The following is a 26,187-nucleotide window of genomic DNA, read 5'->3' on the forward strand; positions in this document are numbered from 1 at the left end:
AACCTCGGAAGATCTAAAATTGGGGATTTCCCATGATTTCACCTTACGCGATATTCAGAAATCAATACATCGAAAGTAGGTCAAGTGTACCTTTATAAGGCAGTAAAACCATAATTACTCGTTAAATTTATTTCAGAGAGGTGAAGGTTTACCTTTTTCACACGTGCTTCCTGTGAAACCTGATGGACATGTACACGTAAATCCAGTCGGGTTCTCGTGACACGTTCCTCCATTTTTACATTTTGTGCCATCACATTTTTATATTTCTGAAATTCATTATTCCTACACCGTTAACAGTGCAATTTTCCCCTACTTATTCGGTTATTGAAAATAATTTTTATGACAATAGATAGTAACTATGTGTTAAAAGGAGAAAACAATTGAGAGAAATAAAAAGATTTAGAAACACAAATTGTATATAAAATAATTTATAGAACACTTATGTATATATTTAAAGTTTAAACTTTATTTTACGATGATTAACAAACAAGTTCTACAACTTATTTTAATGCTTCTCGTCGGCTCAATTTTTAGTGTGAATGGGGCATTGGGGTGGGAGGAAACTGGAGTACCCAGAAGAAACCCACATGTCCGAACGGGCGACCACAATACCCTCTCACGTACAACTACTGCCGCAGCGGTGAGAAGCGAGTGCGTTAACCAACACGCTACATGGACACCTATTTAATGCATAGGAGTAGAAGTAAAAACTTATGTGTGCAGTGCTTGATGTAGTCTGCACAGCAATCTTTGATACCAACACAGGCTTCGTCACAGTAGCACGCGCCGTAGCCGGGACGATACAGATACGGTCCCCATGCGTTACAAGGGCTGTTGAAACCGGAACAGCAGAATCCAGCTCAATTAAAAACGCGTCCTTGTGATTGAATTTATTGAAATCATGATAATGCAACGTTAACAATACCTGTTATATATTTCACAGTTGGTGCCGATTTGTTTTCCAACAGATTGTTGGAAGACCTGATCACCAAAGACTACGAAGGTATTGTCGATGAGGAACTCCAGCATCCTTTTTAATATCAACTTGAGAGTAATTGTACGTAGAATCAGAGTAGTATTTAACAAAGTAATTATTGTTTGTAAGTTCAAATAGTTGTTTCGAGTCGCTGCCTAATTCCTGGATTTTGTTATTGTAGTGCTGTGTTTAACAATTTAGCAAGAGTTTAGTAACCTGCATACACTTCTCCTTGAATGCTTCCTTGTGGATAGACAATTTTTGTCTCATCATCCGTTCAGCCCTCCAATGGTCTCTCTTGGCAAAATGAAGATCGTCGGTAAACCATGGAGTGCTTGGGCGTAAAGTGATCTCCATTAATTGTTTAGGTACATGAATATCGATGGTGGCTTGAAGAATGGCATTCTAACACACAGCAAACTTTTCAGCGGATGTATCTTCATTTATAAACATTGAAAAGTTCAGATCGTTTTTTAATTTGCTGATTTCAATGTTTCATAGGTTCCCGAAAAATTACGGTTTTCCTCTCCCAAGGAGGTTTGGTGAGACGCAGCAGAGAACGAATTTTAAGATGGTCCCCAGTAATGTTGCCATTGTTGTCATATATACCAGGATCTGCCACTAACAGCACTTCATGCAAAGTTGGGCTATCATCTCTGGTTATTAACACATCTAAAGTATGTTCATTAAGATGTGTTGCATTGGAAACATGCTGCAATAACCCCCGTTCCTCTAAATCTCTGTAAATCTTCTGGAATCTCAGATACGACAGATATCAGAACAAAGAGTATCGGAAAGTTATAAGAGCAGAGTGTATCAGCAGGATATCAGATAGCATATCAAGACAGAGTATTAATAGGATATCAGAACAGAGTATCAATAGGATATCAGATCAGAATATCAGTAGGATATCAGAGCAGAGTATCAATAGGGTATCAGATGTCCGTATCAGTGGAATATCAGATGTCCGTATCAGTAGGATATCAGATGTCTGTATCAGTAGGATACCAGATAAGAGTAACACTAAGATATTAGAACAGCATATAAATAGGATATCAGAACAGAGTATGAATAGGATATCAGATAGCATATCAGAACAGAGTATCAATAGAATATCAGAACAGAGTATTACTATGATATCATAACAGAGTATCACTGAGATATCAGATCAGAATATCAGAACAGAGTATCAATGGGATATCAGAACAGAGTATCAGTAAGATATCAGAACAGAGTATTAATGGGATATTAGAACAGAGTATTAATATGATATTAGAACAGAATATCAGTAGGATATCAGATCAGAGTATCAATAGGATATCAAAACAGAGTATCAGTAGGATATCAGATGTCCGTATCAGTAGGATATCAGAGCAGAGTATCAGTAGGATATCAGAACAGAGTAACTGTAGGATATCAGAACATGGTATCAATAGGATATCAGATCAGAGTGCCAATACGATATCAGACCAGAGTATTATTAGAATATCAGAACAGAGTATCAATAGTATATCAAACGTGTGTACCGGTGGGAAATCAGAAGAAAGTGTATCGCAGGGTGTCAGAGAAGAAATGTTTATTGAACGGTAATTTGACAATGTCTTACTTGAGGTTGTTTAATCCTAATTTGATGATAATGAAAAACAATGTCTGCTTCGTGTTAAATATGTGGGATATGCAAAACATAATGTGATTTCTTTTATGAATCGTGAATTTATTATCACAGCATCACAAATACATCTCTTACGCAATTTTCCTTCAAAGGGCAAAACTTCACTCTTTAATAAAGGCCATAATTTCATATCAACTTTTGTACTTGGGTTTCAGAGTTAGTTTGCATTTCTATTTAGTTTTTATTTTCATGTAAATATTCTATCGTCCTAAAGAAGGGATATGTCGTGCCGAAAATTTGACACGTTGACACGTCTGATCGTAAAGTTTATATTTACCAACCTCACTACAGTAGGCAAATAGTCTTGGATTAAACACCATATTACCATTTATTTATATATTTATTACAAGTTGTAAATGACGTCATAATCATAAATCTCAAAGAGTAGTATTAAGAATGAGTAAGATCCTTCCAATAATTTGATTGATAACGTGACCTGAAAAAAGCAATGATACATAAATATTAGTTCTGTTTCCCTCCAATTTAAAAGTCTCTTCTACCTAAATGAACGAATATTCAGTCAGGCCAAAATAATCAATAATATTATCAGATTTAATACGGAAGTACCTGTACTTTTTCGATGTTTTCTCACAGAGTACGTAACTTTGCTATGGCGGTGCTGCATCTCATGATAACAACATCGTTATTGATGTTTTGGCCGGGGGTGGACAGTGGATCTTGTAGAGAGTCCAGCTTGTGTTGTACAGGACACAACCAGACCTGTCACTCCAATGGACCGCCGACTGACCACTGTTATTGTGATGAAGTCTGTCTAGAGCTGGGGGATTGCTGCGTGGATTTTCTCATCACCTGTTTTAAAAGAGGTAATTTTTCTTAAAATAATATCTTATCTGTCATGTGTCTTATTTAATGAATATATTACAAATAATAGTATAAATCCAGAAGGCTCATTCGAAATTCAGAATACGAGATTCGAATTTCGAAATCCAAATTAACCAATCAAAATGTAGGTCACAATAGATTAAAGGGTTGAATTTCGAATCTCGAATGAGCCTTCTGGGCTACTAGTACAAATCCGTCAGAAAATCTTAAAACATCATATTATAAATCCTTCAGAAAGGAATATTTAATTTCTAATCAAATTTCAATTTCGGTGTCAATTTTCTTCGAATGTTTGTTAGAATAAATCATACAAACATATTTCATTGATAAACTCAAAGGGATTGGGCAACAAGCATAACTACGGAAGCCCATTTAGGACCTATCAAATAATATTTTTGAATTTGTAAAAAACGAATTCCAGAATCCGTTATTACAGATTTAATTTGTTATTTCAAACTTTTAAATTCGTTATAACGGATTAAATTTGTTATAACAAATTTGTTGAATTTGTTATAACAAATTTCAAAATTTATATTAACGAATTAGATTTGAAATCACGAATTTAAGAAATGGTTATATCAAATTGTCAAATTCGATATAACGATTTATAGAATCGTTAACATCAAATTAGTAAATAATTCGTGATAAAGAATTGCAGAATTATTAAGAATATAATAAATAATTTGAAATTATAGATTTTTCAATTCATTAAATCAGATTTTGATTCATTAAAACAAATTAATAAAAGAATTGGCTTTATGACCATGACCTGACCTAGGGTATGTTAAATTTACCTAGAGAAGCCATTGTGCTAAAATAAACTTAATATACAGCACAACCAGCCGCAAGACATCTGACCTACTGCCCAAATTGAATAGTGACCTTAACCTAATATCTGAATAGACCAGTAGGTGTGTCGAAGCTTAACTGGCTGCCCTGTAATCCCTCATAGGATGCTTAGCAGCTGCAATGACAAGAGTGATACAAGTTTAATATTTATTAATTGGATCAGAAACAGGATGCAAATTTACATATATGGTGGAAAGGGTCGCATGCAAACTTTTAGTGGGGAACTGGGGAGGCGGCCAGTGTGCCAGTTTGACTACCAAAGTAGGGGCAACACAGGGGCCCTATGTGGACATAGGTGCCCGAACTTAAACGAGTTCCCACGTTCTAAGGGAGGTAGATATTTCTGCGCATCTCACCGGTCTCCTGCGTGCTACCTGGTTTAATTAGCAAGTGCGGAGCAAGCTTGTAGACCCTCCTACAGTTGTCGCAACATGCACCAGCCTGTAGCATCCCCTCCCTTAGTAGGAGGTGGATGTGGCCCCAGCTATGAACTAGCTGAGAGCCCCACGAATTAAACTTTAGCAACTTATGCAAGAAATTAGTATTTTCTATGAATATTCACTGACCCTTGACCTAGTTTAATGGTCGTCTGGAGGGTACACGTGAAATACCTGCCCCCTGCTTTAGTAGTAGGTGGGAGGAGAGCCGGTTTTGGCGCAGAATTAGTGATCAACTACCCCAACGCACTCCCCAGTGCCGAACCCCCCTAGAAAGATGCGACAATTAAGAAAGAAAAATTGCCCAAATTAGTGCATGTAGTAGTTTGACAGCATCCTGGAGGCAGCTGGCATCGATCTGAAAACAGGCATGTTATCGATGGTGACATGGAAAGGAATCTGGAAAATAAAGAACAAAGCAGCAGCACACGTAAACACAAATCAATTTGATGATACAAGAAAATTGGTTTGGGTGGGTGGGTATTTTTCACAATGTGTTGAATCTAAGGTTTGAGCAGAATGAAAAGTTAACTCGTTCCCCGTTAGGCGGAATCGTAAGAGGCAAGATAGTTCGAACCAGGTTTATTCCGTAAACGGTACGAACTGTATTAGCCAATTTTAATTAATTGTGGACTATTTGATATGTATCAAATAATCTTGATTAATAAAAGAATTGGCTTTATGACCATGACCTGACCTAGGGTATGTTAAATTTACCTAGAGAAGCCATTGTGCTAGAATAAACTTCATATACAGCACAACCAGCCGCAAGACAAATTGACACATTTCGGTAATCGCTCTCAACTTGAAGATTACCTGCATTTCCTGTAGTTTTCGTGGGAATATTAAAAACTTTCAGGATTTCCAACCAGTAATTAGATTGAATTCTAAAGTTGATCATTGCAAAAAGTGTAACCTCGAAGGTAATAAATTAACAACAAGGTCATCTCAATTCTGCGGGGTGGGCGATGTGCACTCTGGTCCGTCACCCAGACCCCCTGGAGGCACAATGGGAGAGCGTTTATCTCTATGCTACCCCCTTCGAACCCCCTTGCGTACTCTCAAGCAATGGTGACTTAACCAAGAGGTCACTGGTATCACCAAATTGACACATTTTGATAGTGATTATGAAGTTGTAAATTATTTGAATTTCCTGGATTTTTCAAGGGAATAGCTAAAACTTCAGGATTCCTCACCAAAATTAGACTGAATTCTGAAATGACCAATTCAAAATGTGTAATCTCAAAGGTGACGTAAGATTAACAACAAAGTGGTCGCAGTTCAGGCGGACTATAAGACTTGTCAGCTCTGAATAACTCCTATGATGGAAAGCAAATATTGGACAAAATTTCCTAACACCAATTTAGCAAACCATCTCCCAGTCCTACTGGAGGAAAATTACGTCCCATAACTGAAACTGGTATACCTCTAAGGGATTCCGATTGATTCTGAAGAGTTTCAGCAGAAAATTCTAGAATAATTTTGAAGTCTGAATTCCGTAAAAAAAGATCTAACTACAATTCCCAAATACTTCCGTAAAAACTAAGGTAATGATAGCAGAATGGCACATTGCTAAATACCATTTTCGACGATTCCTAAGATAAAACAATGAACTGTAATGGATCAAACTTTTTCGACCGGAAATTCCTCATAAATTCGTCAAACTAATCCAAACGTTCCAGAGCCAGTGAGAATTAACCCAAACTCAGCTAAGAATTAAAATTAAGACCGATTACTCGAGCCAAAATACGAAAATTACCCAGCCCATTAACACCCCTAAGCCTCTACCCTCAAAGCCACGCCTCCTCGGGAAAAGTTGGATAACAAAACATGACACTTCCTGACGTGGTTTCTCGACTGCTGGAACCATACAAACTCCAATAAATGCCTATTGAATGAATTATGGAAAGAAAAATTCAACACCGAATACATCTGAGATAAAACCAGTCAATTATTTACATGAAAATAGAATGGAATGTGATTGACTTAAAGTTAACCAAACAATAACTTTTGGTTAGGCTTGACATTGAGAATAAACAACAACGAACCGATCAACAATCTGCAAGTCCGAACTTAAATTGAGATTGTGGACAATTATCGGAAACAAAAACTGCAATTAAATGCAACTAATGATATGGAACGAGGGTCTCTGTGCTATGGAAAGTGCTAAATATCCTAAGAACGACAAGGTGAGAATATACTGCGACTCGTACGCTGTGCTGCTGGTTCTAGCACAAACCTGAAACGTGTGTACGAAATAGCATATAGCGCTCCACGTCACGTACGTTGTCGGAATCATCTGTAAACTACATAAAATAAAAAGAGGCAAATTGCTGAAATAGCAAGAATACCACGTAATTGCATAGGGATGTTAATAATAGATAAGTACTATGAAGTTAATAATTCTGCATAAATTGACCGGTGAGGTCCTTGGTACCTAAAATTGTGATCGTGCTGTAGTAAAAACCCGTGAATCCCTGTGGCCGTGAATAGCAATGCCTACCCTGAAACTTGGGCCCAATAATACCTAGCAAGTAAACCTAGCGAGATAATGTAGTGGTTGGCCACATTGCAAATTGAACCTCGTGGTAGGTTGAGGTCCGAACCCCTGGTCTATGCAGTGCCGACATGGCACAATCAGGTATACCTGAACGTTATCCAGGTTCACCTGTGTATGACATGTAAATGAATAAATACAAAGTAACGCGACATAATGAACTGATTACAGAATGGGACGAATTAAGAGTAAGCAAGCCTTGGAATTTGTAGCATGATCTGACTATCTGGTGCCCTTTGCTTGACTGACTCGCTAGCCATGCATATTGAAAGGTCATGAAACCTACGTTAACCAAGTACCTTGAATCATGAATGGCATTTTGGCCAAATAGATACAATCAAAATTGTGCCATAGGTTTGCCATTGGGATACATAATAATAGAGCACCGGCAATGTTAGGTATATTAGGTGGTGTAGGACATGACCAGGATATGAATTTACATATGCCAGAAGATACATACAGAAACTAAGTCTGAGTATGGTATCGCCCTATGGGCTATGTTTTGCGAGTGCTTTACGACAGCCGGTAGAATTTGAACTAAGTGAATATTAAGGAATATCAAATAAATGCAGCGACTCACCATGTTGACCTTGAGAAGGGATGGTAGCCTTCGTCAGGGATTAGACGACTATCGCCGGCTGAATAGGTACCTCCTGCCTTCAGGAGAGGGGGAGGACCAGCGTTGTCGTGCTTCACTGCCTGGCTGGTATGCCGTCCTTGTCTCGAGCTCCAGTCCCGTGGAGATCCCGGTTAGAAAGGTCCGTGTGTGGTGGAACGATAAAAAATCGCTCACCGCAAAGCGGCCGAGCACAGGCCAAAATTTGGAAACCCATCGCCGACAGTGGTGACGATTCTATTCAGGTTGACCTTGAGAAAGGCGAGTAGTGTTCGCCCGGGATTAAACCTCTATCACCGGCTGAATGGGTACCTCCTGCATTTAAAAGAGGGGGGTGACCATAACGTTGTCGTGCTTCACTGCCTTGTCCTCCTAGTCTCGGACTCAAGTGTCGTGGGGATCCAGGATAGAAAGGTCCACAGCACCCATCGCAGTTGTAACAGGCCGTCAAATTAAACCGCGGGTCCGAGTCACAGGTGGCACGATTAAAATCGCTGAGGCTGAGGTTCCCCGCTAAGCGGCCGAGAAAACGCCTAACTCGGGTCAAAGTTTAGCAACCCATTGCCGACAGTGGTGACGATTCCATTGTTGGAAGAGATGTTTTATTGTATTGCTTATAGGAATTAGATAGGTCACAGTTCGTTATCTTCACCATGGGCAAAACAAATCAAAAACCAATCGATCGGTATTGCTTCTATCTGTCCCTCCCCCCCCCCCTTTTTTTTTTGGCTTCATCATCTTGCTGCACTGGTAAAGGATTGTTTGGCTGCGTATACGATTGCACGATGTTAATAGATTAGCTCGATGGCAATGGATTGTCATTAAGAAAATCATTTTTCACAATGTGTTGAATCTGAGGTTTGAGCAGAATGAAAAGTTAACTCGTTCCCCGTTAGGCGGAATTGTAAGAGGCAAGATAGTTCGAACCAGGTTTATTCCGTAAACGGTACGAACTGTATTAGCCAATCTTAATTAATTGTGGACTATTTGATATGTATCAAATAATCTTGATTAATACAATTTGTTAAAACGACTAGCTGATAAATTGTAGTCGGATGAACATGTCGCAAGATCAGGCCCCTGATCCCACCTCTGGTATATTTACGGGTCCGTGTTTGGCCAACTCTTAATTTTGTATTCTTTATAGGAGTTATGAAATTGATGACTGTTCGTTATCTTCACCTTTTCATCAGTACAAGTTTTTAAAAATTTGTTGTAACGAATTATGCAATTTGATATAACGAATTTCGGAATTCGTTATTTTAAATTGAATTCGTTATTTCAAATTTTTAAATCTGTTATTAAGAAGTTTATAAATTCATTAAAACGAATTTAATCCATTAAAACGAATTTTAATGTTTGAAATAACGAATTAAAATCGAAATAACGAAATTCTGAAATTCGTTATTTCAAATTAGAAATATATTTTTGATAGGTCCTAAATGGGCTTTCGTACATAACCTATTTGAACCCTCTCCCATAAATTCGAAATAATATCAATATTGCAGACCGTGTCATTAAATTAACCATTATGTTTACTTTTCCTTTCACAGAAATATCAACTAGAGCTCACAGAAATCGAAGATCAGCGGGAATGAGTAAGATATTTCCTTGTGTGCTAGTTACCTGGGTTTCATCTTATCATTAGCCCATCGCATGATGTGTTTTTGAAAACTTAAACTATTAAATTTTGTGAATGTAATAGATAACGTAAGTGTGCCTCGTTAAACCTCTTGAATCTCTTAAACAGGAACATGCACACTAGATATATGACAAGTTCAACTTGGTGACACCTACCAGTGTAAATCAAATCGGTCCAAACTATGAAGTGCATATCTTTGAATTGTTTGTAATCATCCTCGAAATGCAATGTTCCTCAGTTCTACATGTAATGTGGGTCTTTCAGTTAGTCCGTGGATTCGCGCAATGTATTTCTAAGACATCACACACAGACACACACACACACTCTCTCTCTCTCTCTCTCTCTCTCTCTCTCTCTCTCTCTCTCTCATGTCCTTTTTACTCACAAAAAAGGGTATGAACCACTTGGTAAATGACGTGATAGAACTAATTGTGTAACCATGTATAAGATTCACAACAATTTATTTGCAGTTTACATGAAAAATATAGCCCCAACTATCACAAATGTCACTTGTACTTATAATATACGTAACTCTTCGGATTATGAATATCTAAAAACAATCATACTACAAGCTGTTCGCAAATTAATGGAATTCGATAAGTAGTGTGGTAAGGGAAACAACATCAAATAGTCGTATCAAGTATATTTACGTCTTGAAAGTATTTGATTTTTTTTAAATACAGACAAATATAAATGTAAATTATAAAATGTTTTTCTTTGGTTTGTTAAACGAGAAATGAAGATCTCAATTACTGCAGAAAAAATTGCATGTTTTCAACCTTCATATCCCGTTTAACAAACTAAAGAAAGTATTTTATTATTTAAATGATATACGCTATATCTATAAATCTTGACTGATGGAAACAACTGGTTTATCTTGACATAAAACCACCCCTTCTCCAGACGAGTGTAAGGAGAATGAGGTGGTTTTAATTACTGGTAGTCTGCCTCCATACAACAATGCATGAACAACTTAACAGGAGATAAAATTCCAGCGAAATTATTTATATGGAAGTGGAATTAGGGACATTCAATTATTTCCCTGATAATATATTAACCAAATGATTGCAGAACATAGAAGATATGGGTTCGATTCATGATTCCGACGCCGCGTCAAAACTACGACGCCCGGCATGAGAAGATCCTTGTATGATTTTTACTCTAAATTAAAATGTGAAAACCTCCATGTGAAATTCTGTAAATTTATTCTAGGTCTTCATAGAAAAAGCTCAAACTTTGCAACACTATCCGAACTTGGCACAAATTTTGATGTAGTGAAAAATACAATAAAGATTATGTGTCCTCTCTATTAATAATAAGATTTTTTTTTTCTGAGGTGTCATGTACGTTCTCAATGTAAAGGAAATTCCATGTATCACGTGAACTTCAGTAAATTCATTGAAATATATTTATGATACAAATATTTACATAGTCATATGATACCAAAACAAATCTTGTCTCTAATCACTTGTATTTGCATCTGTAAACAAATTGGCCGACCAGTTATCGTTTCCTAGGACCGGTGAATAAAGTACTTCTCACGAACCTAAAACATCGCATTGACCTTTAAAATGTTATATCATCCATGTTTGCTATGCAGTCGTGTGTCTCTTTTATGGTGCGAATTTACAAACGTCTTGATATCCTTGAATATCAGGGGATGCTTACTCCTCCTAGGCATCTGATCCAACTTCTGGTATATCCAGGGGTCCGAGTTTGCCCAACTCTCTAATTTGTATTCCTAGAGGAGTTATGAAATTGATCGTTATCTTCACTTTTCTTATGTTAATCATCTATTTGCCGTCATGGATGTTCATACCTGTAAACATTTTGTTAAATTGTACTACGCCTCCCCCTTGATGATACAGAGGTCATGATGTCGTTGCAGAGTGCGAGCCTGTGGACCTTATGATAGTAATGGATGAGTCTGGAAGCATCCGAGTGGAAAACTACAAGAATATGCTGAAATCTATCCATGACTTGCTGAGAAACTTCAAAATTGGAACTGATGACATGAGAGTGGCTATGATCAAGTTCAGTCACTATAGTAGCCGTGTGTTCAATTTCCAGGATTATGGAACTTTTTCGGAAATAAGTTCCGCCGTGATGAAGATGGAGGAGACGTATACAGGTGGTGGTACTGATACGGCAGCTGGTCTGCGTCTAGCACTTTCAACTGCAGCTAGCTCTAATCGTCCTAATGCAGCCAGCGTAGCTGTCGTTTTAACTGACGGGTATTCAAACAATCAAGTAGAAACCATACGAGAAGCAGAATGCCTTCACAAGACAAATACCAAAGTATTTTCTGTCGGCATAGGACAAAACATTAACTTGAAAGAACTGAAAATTATAGCAAGTGATCCTGACTCGGAATTCCTGGTGACTACATCCTTTACTGCCTTGTACAACAAACTTCAGGACTTTAAAAATCAACTTTGTCAAGGTAAGTTTAATGTAGATTACTCGAACTACTAGGTGAGACTTTCTAGCACTCAAGCATCTTATTTCCCACCAGCGTGACAAGTTCAACGATAATGAGTGAAAACTTCTCGACGTGGCGTAAAACAAACAAACAAAACAAATTAACCTGGTGTCAAAATGTATGTAACCTGATCGATTTAGAATATAGAATGCACACCGTGCACCGTGCACGTTTCTGAAACAAATATATTTATGTAACTTATATTCTATCAAGATAGAAGAAGGCCCATTGCCAAGATCCGATGTACGAACAGTTCTGTGCCCATGATGTACGAACAGTTCTGTGCCCTTGATGTACGAACAGTTTTGTGCCCTTGATGTACGAACAGTTCTGTACCTTGGCTCAAACTTCTACCGAGCACCCATCATACTTCTGATACGGCATTGGATCAACTCTTATAGTATGCCACATGTAATGTCAGGTCCAACCATTAGGCACAAGGATTTGTATAGGTATTTGGAAACTCCATAACGAAAAATCAGCATTTCCCATTGCAGTAATTATGGTATCCATTAAAGTATAAATGATAAAGTCACGTCGAAAACATGGCATAGTGCACAGTATTAGACATTCATCTATCGATTTCAGACATTGACGAGTGTCAATCCAGTCCTTGTGGGCAAGGAGTATGTCAAAACACAATAGGGTCGTACTCCTGCAGATGTAATATTGGTTGGACATCATCTCATTGTAACAAAGGTAAGATGCCGTCTGCTTCAGTGAATGGTTTCTATATTACTTTGGAATGCCATTAAGCTTTTATTAAGAAAATATATTTTTGCAGACATTAATGAATGTAGAACCTACCCATGTGTCCAAGGACATTGTACAAATACCCCAGGGAGTTATACCTGTACCTGCTACACGGGGTTTACTGGGCACTACTGCGAAAAGGGTAACTCAATCATGTAAAGTGCATCTATCCATAGTGTGGCTGTGTTGTTTTTACTAGCTTATAGGCTTGAAATTTCACTTCAGATATAAACGAATGTCTCCATATTCCATGCCAGCACGGTACGTGTCACAACTCTCCGGGGTCGTACAGCTGCACGTGCAACAGTGGCTGGTCTGGTTTCAACTGTGATACAGGTACTATAAAGCAGGTTGTATATCACATCAAGTCCCGAATAATAATGCTACTTTGTACTGAAGTTGCAGTAAGGATTTTTTCTTGAATGAAGTATTTTAAAACTACCTTGCAAGAAAAACGCTTGATTCATTTTTATCATTAGAGCGCTTCTTTTAAAAAAACCAATTACATATAAACCAGATATCAATGAGTGCCTTACCTCACCATCTGTGTGCTGCAATGGTGTCTGTCATAATACAGCAGGGTCGTTTTCGTGTGGATGCCAAGCGGGATGGACCGGAAGAGCGTGTGAAATAGGTGAATTTTGTAGCTATTGTTGAGTTTTATTTCAAATACTGTATCATCATTGACATTCTTTTTTTTATTTCGGTATATTAAGACATAAATGAGTGCGAATCAACAGTCTGTGAAAATGAAGGACAGTGTTTCAACTTACCCGGAAACTTTCAATGCCGATGTCGTGAAGGGTTTAGCGGACCACTCTGTCAGAATGGTAAAACATAATCATTGCTATCAGATGTTTAATTCAGTTTTTTAAAACAGAAATTATGCCTAAAACGGGAAATAAAATCTTGAAAATTAGATATCTTATCATTAGGGCTATACCATCAGTTTTGATCGTGTCGCTATAAGAAATAATGCTAGATCGAGAGTTCTGCCACTGGAATGTTTGTCTACTTCACTTCCTTCCATTCAGATCTGAATGAGTGTGTGTCCTCACCTTGTAAAAATGGAGGAGTATGTCGAAATTACCCGGGAGGATTTGTTTGTGATTGTAAGAAATACAAAGGATATTCCGGAAAACATTGTGAAGAAGGTTGGAAGATTTGTTCAAATGATGAATCATCTTTAGAGTTTCTTAATTACTTATAATTTTGTAAAAGTTTTTGTAACCTTTTGTCATTTAAACATCACTTGTAAACAAATATGTCTTCTTAATTGAAGAGTTAGATGAATGTACGTTGTCATCTCCGTGTCAAAACGAAGGAAACTGCAGCAACAGTGCGGGAGCCTACAGATGTTCTTGTCCGCCATCTTGGAAAGGAGAACTCTGCCAATTCCGTATAAACTACTTGATTCTAAATATTTATGAATATTTGATATACATTGATCAAGTTGAAATTGAGCTTCAAATTTGTTTAAAATCAATAGTTTGAACTTACACTCTATTTTAACAGATTTGGATGTACAGAGTGCATGCATCTCCTTGCCCTGTCTGAATGGAGGAAGTTGTGTCTCTGTAAATTCATCTTTTGTATGTGTCTGTCCAGAGGGCTTTACCGGATCACTGTGTGAAAATGGTATTTATTCTATATAGCTTGTAATTGTCGTTAAGAAAAACTAATCATGAAATGAAAATACTAAGCAATTTTTCATTAACATGGAACAGAGATTGATGAATGTCTGACTAATCCATGTGACAACAATGCTACATGTCAAAACACAAATGGCAGCTTTATTTGCGAATGTACCAAAGGTTATCAGGGGAAATACTGCACGGACGGTAAGAAATTTCTTATTTTCACCTCTTTCATTCTTTGTGTATTCGTAAGATTTAGTATGGTTAAATAGTATTTTACTTGTAGATATAAATGAGTGTGCATCTTCCACGTGTAAAAACAATGGATATTGCATCAATTTGGATGGAGGATTCTCCTGTGTTTGTCAGCATGGATTTGAGGGCCTACTGTGTGAAAAAGGTAAAACAGAATTCTCAGGTTAACTCAATAGTATTCCGTAAATATCAATTATAAGGAGATGAAAGATGACGATGACGAACATTGGTCAATCTCGTAACTCCTATAAGCAATACAAAATAGAGAGTTGGACAAACACGGACCCATGGATACACAGGTAGGATCAGGTGCCTATAGGAGGAGTAAGCATCCCCTGTCGACCGGTCACATCCACCGTAAGCCATATAACTTGATCAGATAAACGGAGTAATCCGTAGTCAAAATCAGTGTGCCAAGAACAGCCTAACAATCGGTATGAAACATGTCAGACAGACTTTCACCCAATGATAGGTTGTGTTGGCAAACTAGATCATTATAACGACCATAGAATTTGTGAAATGCTGACTTAAAGGAGACTGTGGAAACCCCTGCACCATCAACTTGTTTGTAAGTAGCCTGCATCGATTTAAAAAATGATCATATGTGGACCAAGCTCTTGCGTATCGAATCAGTTGAGAGATATAAACACCATATGCAAGTGATAATGGAATATTTCTACATAAATATGGAAAGTTGACGATGGAGAAGCTGAAATCGTCCCGTTTATCATAAAGCGGAGCTGTCAGTTTGCCGTTAATATCTATTTTCAATAAAATATCTAAGTATGAAGCAGACATGGATGAAATTGTGGTGTCCTTTAATTCCAGTTCATAGGAATGCAAGGTGAAGATAACGAACAGTGATCAATCTCATAACTCCTACAAGCAATACAAAATAGATAGTTGGGCAAACACGGATCCCTGGACACACCAGAGGTGGGATCAGGTGCCTAGGAGGAGTAAGCATTCCCTGTTGACCGGTCACACCCGCCGTGAGCCCTATATCCTGATAAGGTAAACGGAGTTATCCGCAGACAAAATCAGTGTGCCAAGAACGGCTTAACAATCGGTATGAAACACGTCAGACAGCATTTGACCCAATGTGAGGTTGTATTGACGAACTAGATCGTTATAACGACCATAGAATTTGCGAAATGCTGACTTCAATCGAGACTGTTGAAATCCCTGTACCATCAACTTGTTTGTCAGTAGCTTACCTCGATTTAAAAACTGACTATACCCAGAACAAGCTCTTGCATACCGAATCAGTTGAGATATATAAACACCATATGCAGGTGATAATGGAATATTGCTACACAAATATGGGAAGTTGACGATGGAGAAGCTGAAATCATCCCGTTTGTCATACAGTTGAATTGTCAGTTTGCCGTTAATGTCTACTTTCAATAAAATATCTAAGTATGAAGCAGAAGTGGACGACTCTGTGGTGTCCTTTATTTCCAGCTCACAGGGATATATCAAATCGACATATGAATGAAAGCTATCATTGTTAATAGACAAAACGTCATCGATATATCTAAAAGTCGAATTAAAGGTCACAACGAGAGATTTTTTCTTCTCACGTAGAAGTTTTTGAATAAATTCTGCTTCATATGAATATAAAAACATGTCAGCTAACAAAGGAGCGAAATTCGTGCCCATGGGATTTCCAACAAACTGTTGGAAGACATTATCCCCAAAGACTACAACGATACATGTATTGTCAATAAGGAACATATTTTTTATTTCATTTTCAGAGTACTTGTGTGTGGTATCAGAGTGGTGATAAACAAAGTAATTTTGTATGACTGATCACTAGATATGATTATTTCCGTTTTTCATTTTTGTTGAAGAAGAAACTATCTATGATGTCAAAAAAGTCTTTAATTCATCGTGAGGAATTGTCGTGTAAAGTGTTGAAAAGTCATACGTTTTGATGTTGTTGATTTGAGAAAGTATTGCAATTTAAAGTTTACTAAAAGTTCTGTGGAATTTTTTAGAATCCACATTTGATTTACACCACTTCTGACATCAAGATTGGTACCGTATAAGTTTTACATATGTAATGGCACAGTTCGTTTGAAGTTTCTCCTTCACATTATTAATATTTTCGTGAGAAGCAAAGATAGGGGCTTGGTAGAACGTTTACTGGATCCAGCGATGTATCTTTGTAAGGGCTTTTATTTATTTTTTTAGTTTAGGAATCCAGTATAGGTATCGTAACTCATGTTCATCTGACCCATTGACTGGGATATTTGTGTTTAAAATACACTTGTAATAACTAGCCTTACAAACAAAGACAATGTCGTTACAAGTTTTGTCAGCTAGAACCAAAACATAGTCTTCGTGTAACCTATCTATTTTTTATCACTTCTGGCTTACTTAACACAGAAGGATAGATGATACGTACCTAAGTTTAAAGTTAATCACGTCATATTCTCCAGGACCGTGTGATAATCATACTTGTTACAATAATGGTACATGCATCTCCCATGGATCGTCTAAATCATGCGCTTGTACGGCGGGGTATACTGGAGAAGATTGTTCACACGGTAAGAAAAAAAATCCACAGCTAGTTTTCTGCAGATTTGCAATAGTGTATGTTGTTAATTTAATAAGTATTTTAATTCAAATTCCTTTAAAGATATAGATGAATGTGTTTACCAGCCTTGTACTGAAGACTCCACATGCAATAACACTATTGGTGACTACGAGTGTCTTATGTGTACTACCGAGGATAATTGTATCAGAGGTAAGCTAGGTCGTATTTACCAAATCTGTCCATATATATCTACTTTAATTCAAATTACAGTTAAATATAAGTAATTCCCTTTACCGTTTGTTTTGGGGGTTTTCTTTTTCCGACAGATTACAATGGGTGTCACCAACTGCCTTGCCTAAACGGAGGTCTTTGCACAGCTAACAATTTTACATTTTCTTGTATGTGTACAAATGGATGGGCGGGAGCAACATGTGAAACAAGTATAAACAAATGGGGATTCTCGTTGTGAAAATTTAAATTTGAAATTTAAGAAATGGGTCTATTAGTAATATCTAGCATTAACGTTTATAATTTACTGCAGTGTCTGATTCTTGCATTAATGCAACCTGTCTCAACAATGGAACCTGCTTGTCGAAATCAGGAAACTTTTCTTGTGTCTGTCCTCCAGGATACCAGGGTGAATTCTGTCAATCGGGTAACAGTACAATTTGCAATAAACGTCCAGATGTTGATAAAGAAACTGTTTGTCCTGACTTTCTCCATGTCCAGATGTTGATAAAGAAACTGTTTGTTCTGACTTTCTACGTGTCCAGGGGTTGATAAAGAAACTGTTTGTTCTTCTTCTTTCCAGACGTTGATGAGTGTGCATTATCTCCCTGCTGGAACAATGGAAGATGCAACAATTTACCAGGAGGATTCCTGTGTAACTGTTCCGCTAGTTATCAAGGAGACTATTGCGAAATTGGTCAGTGGCGTGATTCTAAGTATTGTTATGAATTTTATCATTAAAGGGAAAGGCAACCCAAAAAATCTTTAAATGTTAAATGATAGGATTAATCATATGATAAAGATTTGTCATACAATTCTGTTGATATATGGTCTAGATTTGCTTCAATACTAGTTTGAAAACGTCAAAAATTGAAATTCCCGCGATCTATGGAGGCTGTCATGATGTGTAACTCTTTTGTATTCAAGACCGCAAAAATCAATAATTTTGACGTCGCACCGTCTGTTCCGGTTTTGATGAGATTCTAAGATCATCCACAGCCCCCCCCCCCCCCCCCTCTCCTCCGAATAAGCTACATGAGTTGATTTAATTATTTTTTTCTTGAAAATATTTCTAATGCATGTCAACAACGTCTTGCATATCCATAAAGTCGAAAATAATTCAAAATAACCCTTTTTAAAAAAAAAAAAAATACGCTCACTGGTTATTAGGTGCCTATAACAGAACTTATAATAACCAGTGAGGGTATTTTTTTAAAAGGGCTTATTTTGAATTATTTTGGACTTTATGGGTCTGCAAGACGTTGTTGGCATGCATTAGAAATATTTTCAACAAAAATTTAATTTGATTAACTCATGTAGCTTATTCGGAGGTGGAGGGGGGGGGGGCTCCTGAACCCAAGCACCTGCGAGATCATCAAAGATGTGCATGTGGTAGATCTTACGAATAAATAGGTTGATGCCTTCCTGTCAAGCAGTTAATTACACTAATGCGAAGGGGAGATGTGAAAAAAGGTTATTTTTCGAACTTCCCGACTCAACCAAGTCATTTGAAAAGAAAAGACTACGTAAACTGTGGATCCATCATTTGCGTAATGACAAGTTGGAGTTCAAGACATTTGTATGAAGAACGTTTACCGTCTGCCTTGTCTGCGACTCGACTGAACATCTTTTCTTAATTTCTCCTTGCGAGAGAACGGGCTCAAATCTATACGGCTCCAAACTTAACTGTTCGTGACCTGTCATGTTTACAGTGCTGCTGATGAAATAAACCGGAACAGACTGTGTGACGTCATAAATTAAACTTTAATGGCCACTCTCTTAGCGGCGGGTAATTTAAAATATATGATAGATTAATATTGATTTAATTGTTAAGCAATGAATTTTGTACTTAAAGACTGTCAATTACGATATCAGTAAGTGATACTTTATTCATAAAAGCAACTATGTGGTTAGGGTTGCCTTTCCCTTTAAAGATATAAAGCTTGTTTTAGAAAACGAGAAATTAACGGTGGTAATTGTAAATTAAACAGGCACATGATATGATTTTTATAATGGATATATCCGTGTGTCATAAGAATGATGAATATATGCACGTTTTAGGAGCTGACGCTTGTTCGTCCCAGCCATGTATTAACGGTAGATGTAGCCCGATCCCTGGATCGTTCACATGTCATTGTAAAGCAGGATGGACGGGTTCAATTTGTGATCAAGGTTCAAGATCTATTGTCACATGAAACAAATACTAAAACATGTAAATTCTTCTAGAGATAATAGACATAATGAATATTAACTATTTCTTCGTAGTATTAGACATATAAATTCTTCTAGAGATAATAGACATAATGAATATTAACTATTTCTTCGTAGTATTAGACATATAAATTCTTCTAGAGATAATAGACATAATGAATATTAACTATTTCTTCGTAGTATTAGACATATAAATTCTTCTAGAGATGATGAACATCATACGTACAATGTACTAACTATCTATTCGTTATCTAGATATAGACGAATGTGAACTAGATATATGCGGGTTCCATGGGACTTGCTCTAACAGTAACGGATCATATTTTTGTAACTGCACTGACGGTGTTACGGGTCAGAATTGTGATACAGGTATGTACTGTATACTTATGTAATGTGCATCAAGCAAATCCTTCTAATCTGTTGTACACTAGTATGCGTGACGTTTTTTGACTGAATGTATATCATTCTATTCAAGAATGATTTGTCAGACTTGTGTCACTGTGATAAACTGCTGTAATAATAAAACCTGAGGTAGAAGTGAATGAGAAACCGTTGCTTACAAGATGAATTTTTATTTCCTGAAGGTTAGTAGTAGATATACATATGTAGCTTTTTTTCAATATCTATTACTTTTTGATAGATTTTGATGAATGCGAAAGCGACCCTTGCCAAAATGGTGGGTATTGCATGAACCTGTTCCGTGGATATAAATGTGTGTGTTTGCCCGGGTACAATGGAACGGACTGTGAGCTGGGTAGGTTTTAGGATCACGGTTAAAACATGTTTCAATTTCTCTACTATTATGATTAAAGTATTCAAGATGCAAGGTTTATGTTATCATATCGTGTCTGTTAACGCTGAAGATGTGGATGAATGTCAAGAACAGATTTGTAATAATAATGGAACATGTGTCAATACCCATGGATCATCGTACTGTTCTTGTGTAGCGGGATGGATGGGAAATAAATGCCAGACAGGTTTGAACTATATATCATCAATGAGAAACAAACATTTCCTCCAATTGGCTGCGCGTTTTTCTTAACATACGATATTACACATAACGTGTAGTGTTTTCTATGTAGATATCAATGAATGCTCTATAAGCGGATGTGCTAATGATGGGACGTGTGTCAACAGCAATGGCTCTTTTCTCTGTCTCTGTACTCAGTACTATAAGGGACATCATTGTGAAGAAGGTAGGCATTTACATGAGGATCCTGTTGTATTTTGCCATTGATCATTTGTTTGTAATTTCCTCCAATTATGTCACAGATGTCAATGAATGTGCTGAAAATCCGGGAATCTGTGCAAATGGAGGAACTTGTGAAAATCTCTGTGGTAGTTATAAATGTCACTGTACCGAGGGTCACGGGGGAACCCATTGTGATGAAGGTATTTAGTTCGCAAAGCCCTCTGCGACATTTTCATAATACATGTACATGCATATGACAAATAATTATAGTTGATATAATAAGCATAATTGATAAATTGTAAAGTGGTGCTGGGTAACTTCACTAGACAAAAATACATTTTTTGTAGCTGATTATATCTATTAAGCCGATTATATCGATTGAGCTGATTATATCTATTGAGATGGGGTGGGGGGTTGTTTGTTCCTAGATATTGATGAATGCAAAGAATACAAACCCTGTCAAAATGGAGGAAATTGTACGAACACAAAGGGGTCATTCTTCTGTACGTGTACATCAAATTGGACTGGGGCAAAGTGTGATGAGGGTACTCTCTCTCTCTCTCTATCTCTCTCTCGTTTAATTAAATGATTGTTCACTAATACCAAGATAATTGTAGTATATTCGAAAACTCTTTTACAAATATATATTAAATGTTTAGATGTGAATGAGTGTCGTCAAAGTCCAGGAATATGTAACCATGGCGACTGCTACAACTTTAATGGTGGTTTCGCCTGCTCCTGTCACACCGGGTACATCGGGGTAATCTGTGACACAGGTGTGTGTATCATGATTCTAAAGCAAAATTTCTTCTAACATATTTTATATTGTTTTGTTTTGCTTGCATGCTGTTTGCGCCCCCATTCGAGAATTTTACACTTACGTGGAGAAGTCATTAGCTTTAGGTTGGTGAAGTGTCACCAAATTTTACCTGTGCATGGCGGTCAGGTCGTAGCAATGAGGTTTCTTTATCATACCAATGCCTAACGCGACATGAGGCCTCCATTTTTAAGGTGGGTCCTTAGTCCTGGAATTTTGGGGTTTAGGTAGCATTTTTTGTTTGGAATCAATAAATTAACATTCAGAGTAATGAAAAAAGGCAAAACAGTTAAGGATTTCCATATTAATTTTCATTACAGACACTACTGAAGTCGTGTACCCCTATGTAGATTTTTATGAAATTCATTGGAAACAGTTATTTGTTGTTATTTTAAATTAAAAACAACAAAATATTTTTTGAATTGCATTTATTTATCGGGAAACATGTCAATAACTAAAACACATGTCATGTTCAATATGTTCATCAAGTTTTAGAATGATATGTGCAAAATTATTGAATTATAGCGTTATTCTCCAAAATGTTAAAAAACAAACAAATGTTGACGCATTTTCCTTATTGCATGGTTTACATATCATTTTTTCTGTTTATATTAGTAGATGTACATCTGTTATAGTTATTTATGAAAAAAAATCCATACCTTTCCTTAATAATTTCAAATCTATAACTTCCAGAGTATGTATACCCCCATAAAAAATGAAGTCTGGTACCATACAGTTGAGCTATTCAAAATCACTCGGGATTAAAATTTTATGTAACTTCATGAAAAGACACAGATAATGATTCCTTATCACCTTGGTAAAATGTTAGTCAAAAATAAAGGAAATCTATTGCATAATGAACTTGATAAAATAATTTAATGAAAACAGAGTTATTGTCCTTGGATTCAATATTTTGAAACATATCATTGACTTTTCAAATATAATTAAGACTTTTGAAATATTTTATGGCTAACAAGATTTTTTACAATAACTATTGAAAAAGGCTCCAACAAAATTTATGTTCCTGTCATTAAATCATTGACTTTGCAAAATCCTATGACGTCACAGGAGTGTGGAACTACGTTAAGGTCATACACGACAGACCTGTGACTGGCGAAGAAACGGTCATGACTATATTTTAAATGTCCTGGGTTTGACGCGATGCAGTATTTGGTACAAGGGGCTTACCAATTACGAAGCAAGCGCCCAAACCAGGCAGTTACTGCTACTGGTCAAATTTATTTGTAATGTTATCAATGTAGTACTTTATATTCAACTTCAAGTATTCAATTATGCATAAAATCTTGCAACAGATGTTGATGAATGTTTTTTTGAGCCATGTAAGAACAATGGATCTTGTGTTAATACACCCGGATCATTTCACTGTCAGTGTGTGGACGATTGGGATGGACCATTATGTGAAACTGGTTAGTAAATATTTTTTTTGAAACTGTAAGCATAGATGAAAAGATTCATTTTTAGAGGGGGTCTTATCCTTCGAAACTAATGATAATTCAAAAATAATTCATAGCCGTAACATAATTTATTTTATCATTGTGAGAAAGTAGTTCCTGTGCAGCGTTTTGTTTTCTGAACATTCTAGATCTGTGTAAAACTGAAGCTGCCAGATTAGTCTTCGTCGTGGATTCTTCCTATAGTTCCCAAGGAGAAATATTCAGAAAACAACTGCAATATATCATCGACGCCATTCTACGAATAACGATCTCCGACGAAAAATTCAAAGTCGCTGTCATTTCGTATGGTACAAAGTCAAACGTGGCCATTGACTTTGACTCCTATCAAAACAAAACGGAACTTCTTGAGCAAATCAACAATGTCAGTTTTATCAACGGGACAACAAATATGGCGTCGGCTTGTAGTGCAGTCAAGAGAATATTGCCATTAACTCCCCATGGTTACCAGTTCGTATTTCTCTTCACGGATGGGATGCCTACAACTTTGAGTACTGCAGTCAATTCTATTAGTGATTTAAGAACATATTTGAAAAGATCACAAGAATGGAATGAGGTATTTCTTGTGGCGTTTGGTGACGACGTCAGGCATGAAGGATTTACGATGTTGTCGGGGGATCGGCGTTACAGCGATGTGTACCCTAGCACTGATCTGGAACCGTTGTATCAAGTGTTCAAGAGAAGGGTCAACGTAAAATGTAAAGGTATGACTTGATTCAGTTGAACAGTTTAAAATAAGTCATTCTTGACTTCATTCTTCACTTTTCATAGAGATAGAGATAGGTCCATGTTTGCCCAACTCTCAAATTGGTATTTCTTACAAGAGTTATGAGATTGATCACTGTTCGTCTTCTTCACCTTTACATAATCCTTAGATATCATGTATTCCGTTCTAGTCAACTTACTACAGTTCATGTTGTGTTTCAGCCTGCAAGGTAAGACGGGATATGGATTTAGTTTTTGCTTTGGATACATCTTCCGCTCAGTCACCGTCTACTTACCTTGCATGTCGTGGTATATTTCAACAACTTCTTCAATCCATGGATGAGTTCGTTTTCTTGGGTCCCAACCTCATACAAATAGGTGCTGTTCACTTCTCTGATGAAGCCTCGTACTTCTTACCAATGAATTTTACTCACGATATAGATACATTTGCTAGCACTTTTCAGGACTCAAAACAAGATGATTATAACAGTACATCGCGCTTATCGAACGCACTTCGGTTTATTCAGCGAGAAATGCTTTCAAACAAACGGGGGACTAGAAACAGTGCTTTGAAGTATGTTATTTTGGTATACAATGGATTTGACAAAAATGCTACGGATTCATTCAGTGTTGCAGAAGACATGATTAATAAGGGAATAACCTTGATTTCAATAGGTGTCGGTACGAATTACAAACACGAAGATGTGTTAAAAATGAGTTCCAGTCCTTTTCATGCATATCTAACGGAACAAGACACATCAACTAATCAGTGGACTTTGCTTAATTCTGAGTTGGAATTCATAAAAAAGGTTACCAATAGTCGTCTTCAATGTACAAACAGAGTGAATGCCTGAACGCAAAAACGCTGTTTTATATGAAATTCGTCATTATAAACGGGGGTATTTTTCTACTCTCAATTTTTAGATCAATAGGTTTAATGATTTTGTAAATATCTTGTTGTATTTGTATTGCTTTCTACCATGAACAGTTTCATTTCTACCTTTTACATCAAACATCGTGCTCTTCGTCATCTTTTGTTTGCTTTATCTTAAAATGTAAGGCGTGTTTTGTATATTAATACATTTATCTTTATATGCTATATAATAAAGGATGATAGTAAGCCATTTTCCGTCTTGAATTTTAAATATACTTCAACTGATTTTAAAGATAGGTCAAATGCTGTCTGACATGTTTCATACCGATTGTTAGGCCGTTCTTGGCACACTAATTTTGACTACGGATAACTCCGTTTACCTGATCAGGATATAGGGCACACGGCGGGTGTGACTGGTCGACAGGGGATGCTTACTCCTCCTGGGCACCTGATCCCACCTCTGGTGTGTCCAATCCTGCACATAAGCAAATGTTCAAGTCAAGATATTTATTTAACCAAGGCGATTTAATGGACAAATCGCATACACTGGTTCAAGTTTTCATCAAAAATATGTGCAGAGTCTATTTTACAGAAATTATCTTTCTTAAAATGCATTAAAACATGATTAGAAACATCGTCGCCCGCTTCGAGTTCTATCGAGAAAACATCGTCAACTTCGATCAATGAATTTACAGTTGTACGTGTACATGGGTAAGAATTCCAACAACCAATCAACTTAATAATGCCTCCCTGGCCAGGCAGCACATGTTTTAAATTCATAAATCCGTCGTCCAATAAGTCTGTAAAATGAAGAGTTTTAAGAGCCTACCTATGTTTGGAGCTGCCGTCTGCCATCTTGTTTTGTCCAATCCTGCACACGATCATAGAGGTCCTGATTCAGACTTTTTTTTTTAATTTTTCAGTACTTTAACAATTATGAAATGAAACTGGAATACAAAATTCAATCCACCAAAGGATCTAACGATGATGTGGATTTCTATATTCGTCAACATTGTTTGAAGATGCACGATTTATTGCTATAGGAATGCTAATCCCCCATTTGGCTCTCAGTCCTAAGATCTACCCTTTCTAACAAACACTGTTATATGATCTGTGTTACATATAAGACGTGGAGACGAATCATTGGGAAATGAATCATTTTAAGTTATTCAAAACTAGTGCACAGTGCACCTACGGTACCTGTGATAGATAGGAAAACAGGGGAGGATCCAATAATTTCACATTCACATAATATCAATGAACTACCGGATATAGTGATGTTTAAGTTGATTTTCTTTGCATATATATATACCCTAATCATTCATTATTCCTTAAAATCGTAATAATACCATTCCACACTCAATCACACAATTCACGCACAAAACATGCATATATATGCCTTGAATAACAGTGATCGTAATGTATAA

The 26,187-nt window shown here is 36.9% G+C and overlaps 2 protein-coding genes across 3 annotated transcripts in view; one reads left to right on the forward strand and one right to left on the reverse strand.

The window, feature by feature from the left end:
• Positions 1-167, reverse strand: part of LOC125652946 (fibropellin-1-like) — a 12,129-nt gene extending 11,962 nt beyond the window's left edge. For both annotated transcript variants that reach the window (XM_056166227.1, XM_056166228.1), the window contains exon 1: positions 153-167. The gene's annotated coding sequence lies outside the window, so the exon portion shown is untranslated. The remainder of the gene's footprint in view (positions 1-152) is intronic.
• LOC125652945 (neurogenic locus notch homolog protein 2-like) overlaps positions 1-25,011 on the forward strand; it is a 25,208-nt gene extending 197 nt beyond the window's left edge. The window contains exons 2-32 of the mRNA XM_056166226.1: positions 137-1,057; positions 1,158-1,344; positions 3,243-3,472; positions 9,504-9,548; positions 11,481-12,035; positions 12,663-12,773; positions 12,859-12,969; positions 13,053-13,163; positions 13,345-13,461; positions 13,544-13,657; positions 13,862-13,981; positions 14,110-14,226; positions 14,343-14,465; positions 14,555-14,668; positions 14,751-14,864; positions 17,164-17,271; positions 17,364-17,471; positions 17,588-17,701; positions 17,803-17,916; positions 18,073-18,186; positions 19,551-19,661; positions 19,956-20,069; positions 20,341-20,454; positions 20,564-20,677; positions 20,783-20,896; positions 20,973-21,092; positions 21,321-21,437; positions 21,552-21,668; positions 23,023-23,136; positions 23,313-23,885; positions 24,109-25,011. Of these exons, the coding sequence (XP_056022201.1) occupies positions 3,259-3,472; positions 9,504-9,548; positions 11,481-12,035; positions 12,663-12,773; positions 12,859-12,969; positions 13,053-13,163; positions 13,345-13,461; positions 13,544-13,657; positions 13,862-13,981; positions 14,110-14,226; positions 14,343-14,465; positions 14,555-14,668; positions 14,751-14,864; positions 17,164-17,271; positions 17,364-17,471; positions 17,588-17,701; positions 17,803-17,916; positions 18,073-18,186; positions 19,551-19,661; positions 19,956-20,069; positions 20,341-20,454; positions 20,564-20,677; positions 20,783-20,896; positions 20,973-21,092; positions 21,321-21,437; positions 21,552-21,668; positions 23,023-23,136; positions 23,313-23,885; positions 24,109-24,740 (4,764 nt within the window). The 5' untranslated portion in view covers positions 137-1,057; positions 1,158-1,344; positions 3,243-3,258 and the 3' untranslated portion in view covers positions 24,741-25,011. The remainder of the gene's footprint in view (positions 1-136; positions 1,058-1,157; positions 1,345-3,242; positions 3,473-9,503; positions 9,549-11,480; positions 12,036-12,662; positions 12,774-12,858; positions 12,970-13,052; positions 13,164-13,344; positions 13,462-13,543; positions 13,658-13,861; positions 13,982-14,109; positions 14,227-14,342; positions 14,466-14,554; positions 14,669-14,750; positions 14,865-17,163; positions 17,272-17,363; positions 17,472-17,587; positions 17,702-17,802; positions 17,917-18,072; positions 18,187-19,550; positions 19,662-19,955; positions 20,070-20,340; positions 20,455-20,563; positions 20,678-20,782; positions 20,897-20,972; positions 21,093-21,320; positions 21,438-21,551; positions 21,669-23,022; positions 23,137-23,312; positions 23,886-24,108) is intronic.
• The last annotated feature ends 1,176 nt before the right edge of the window (positions 25,012-26,187 follow it).

Source organism: Ostrea edulis, chromosome 5 (assembly GCF_947568905.1).
Source record: "Ostrea edulis chromosome 5, xbOstEdul1.1, whole genome shotgun sequence".
Lineage (NCBI taxonomy): Eukaryota > Metazoa > Mollusca > Bivalvia > Ostreida > Ostreidae > Ostrea > Ostrea edulis.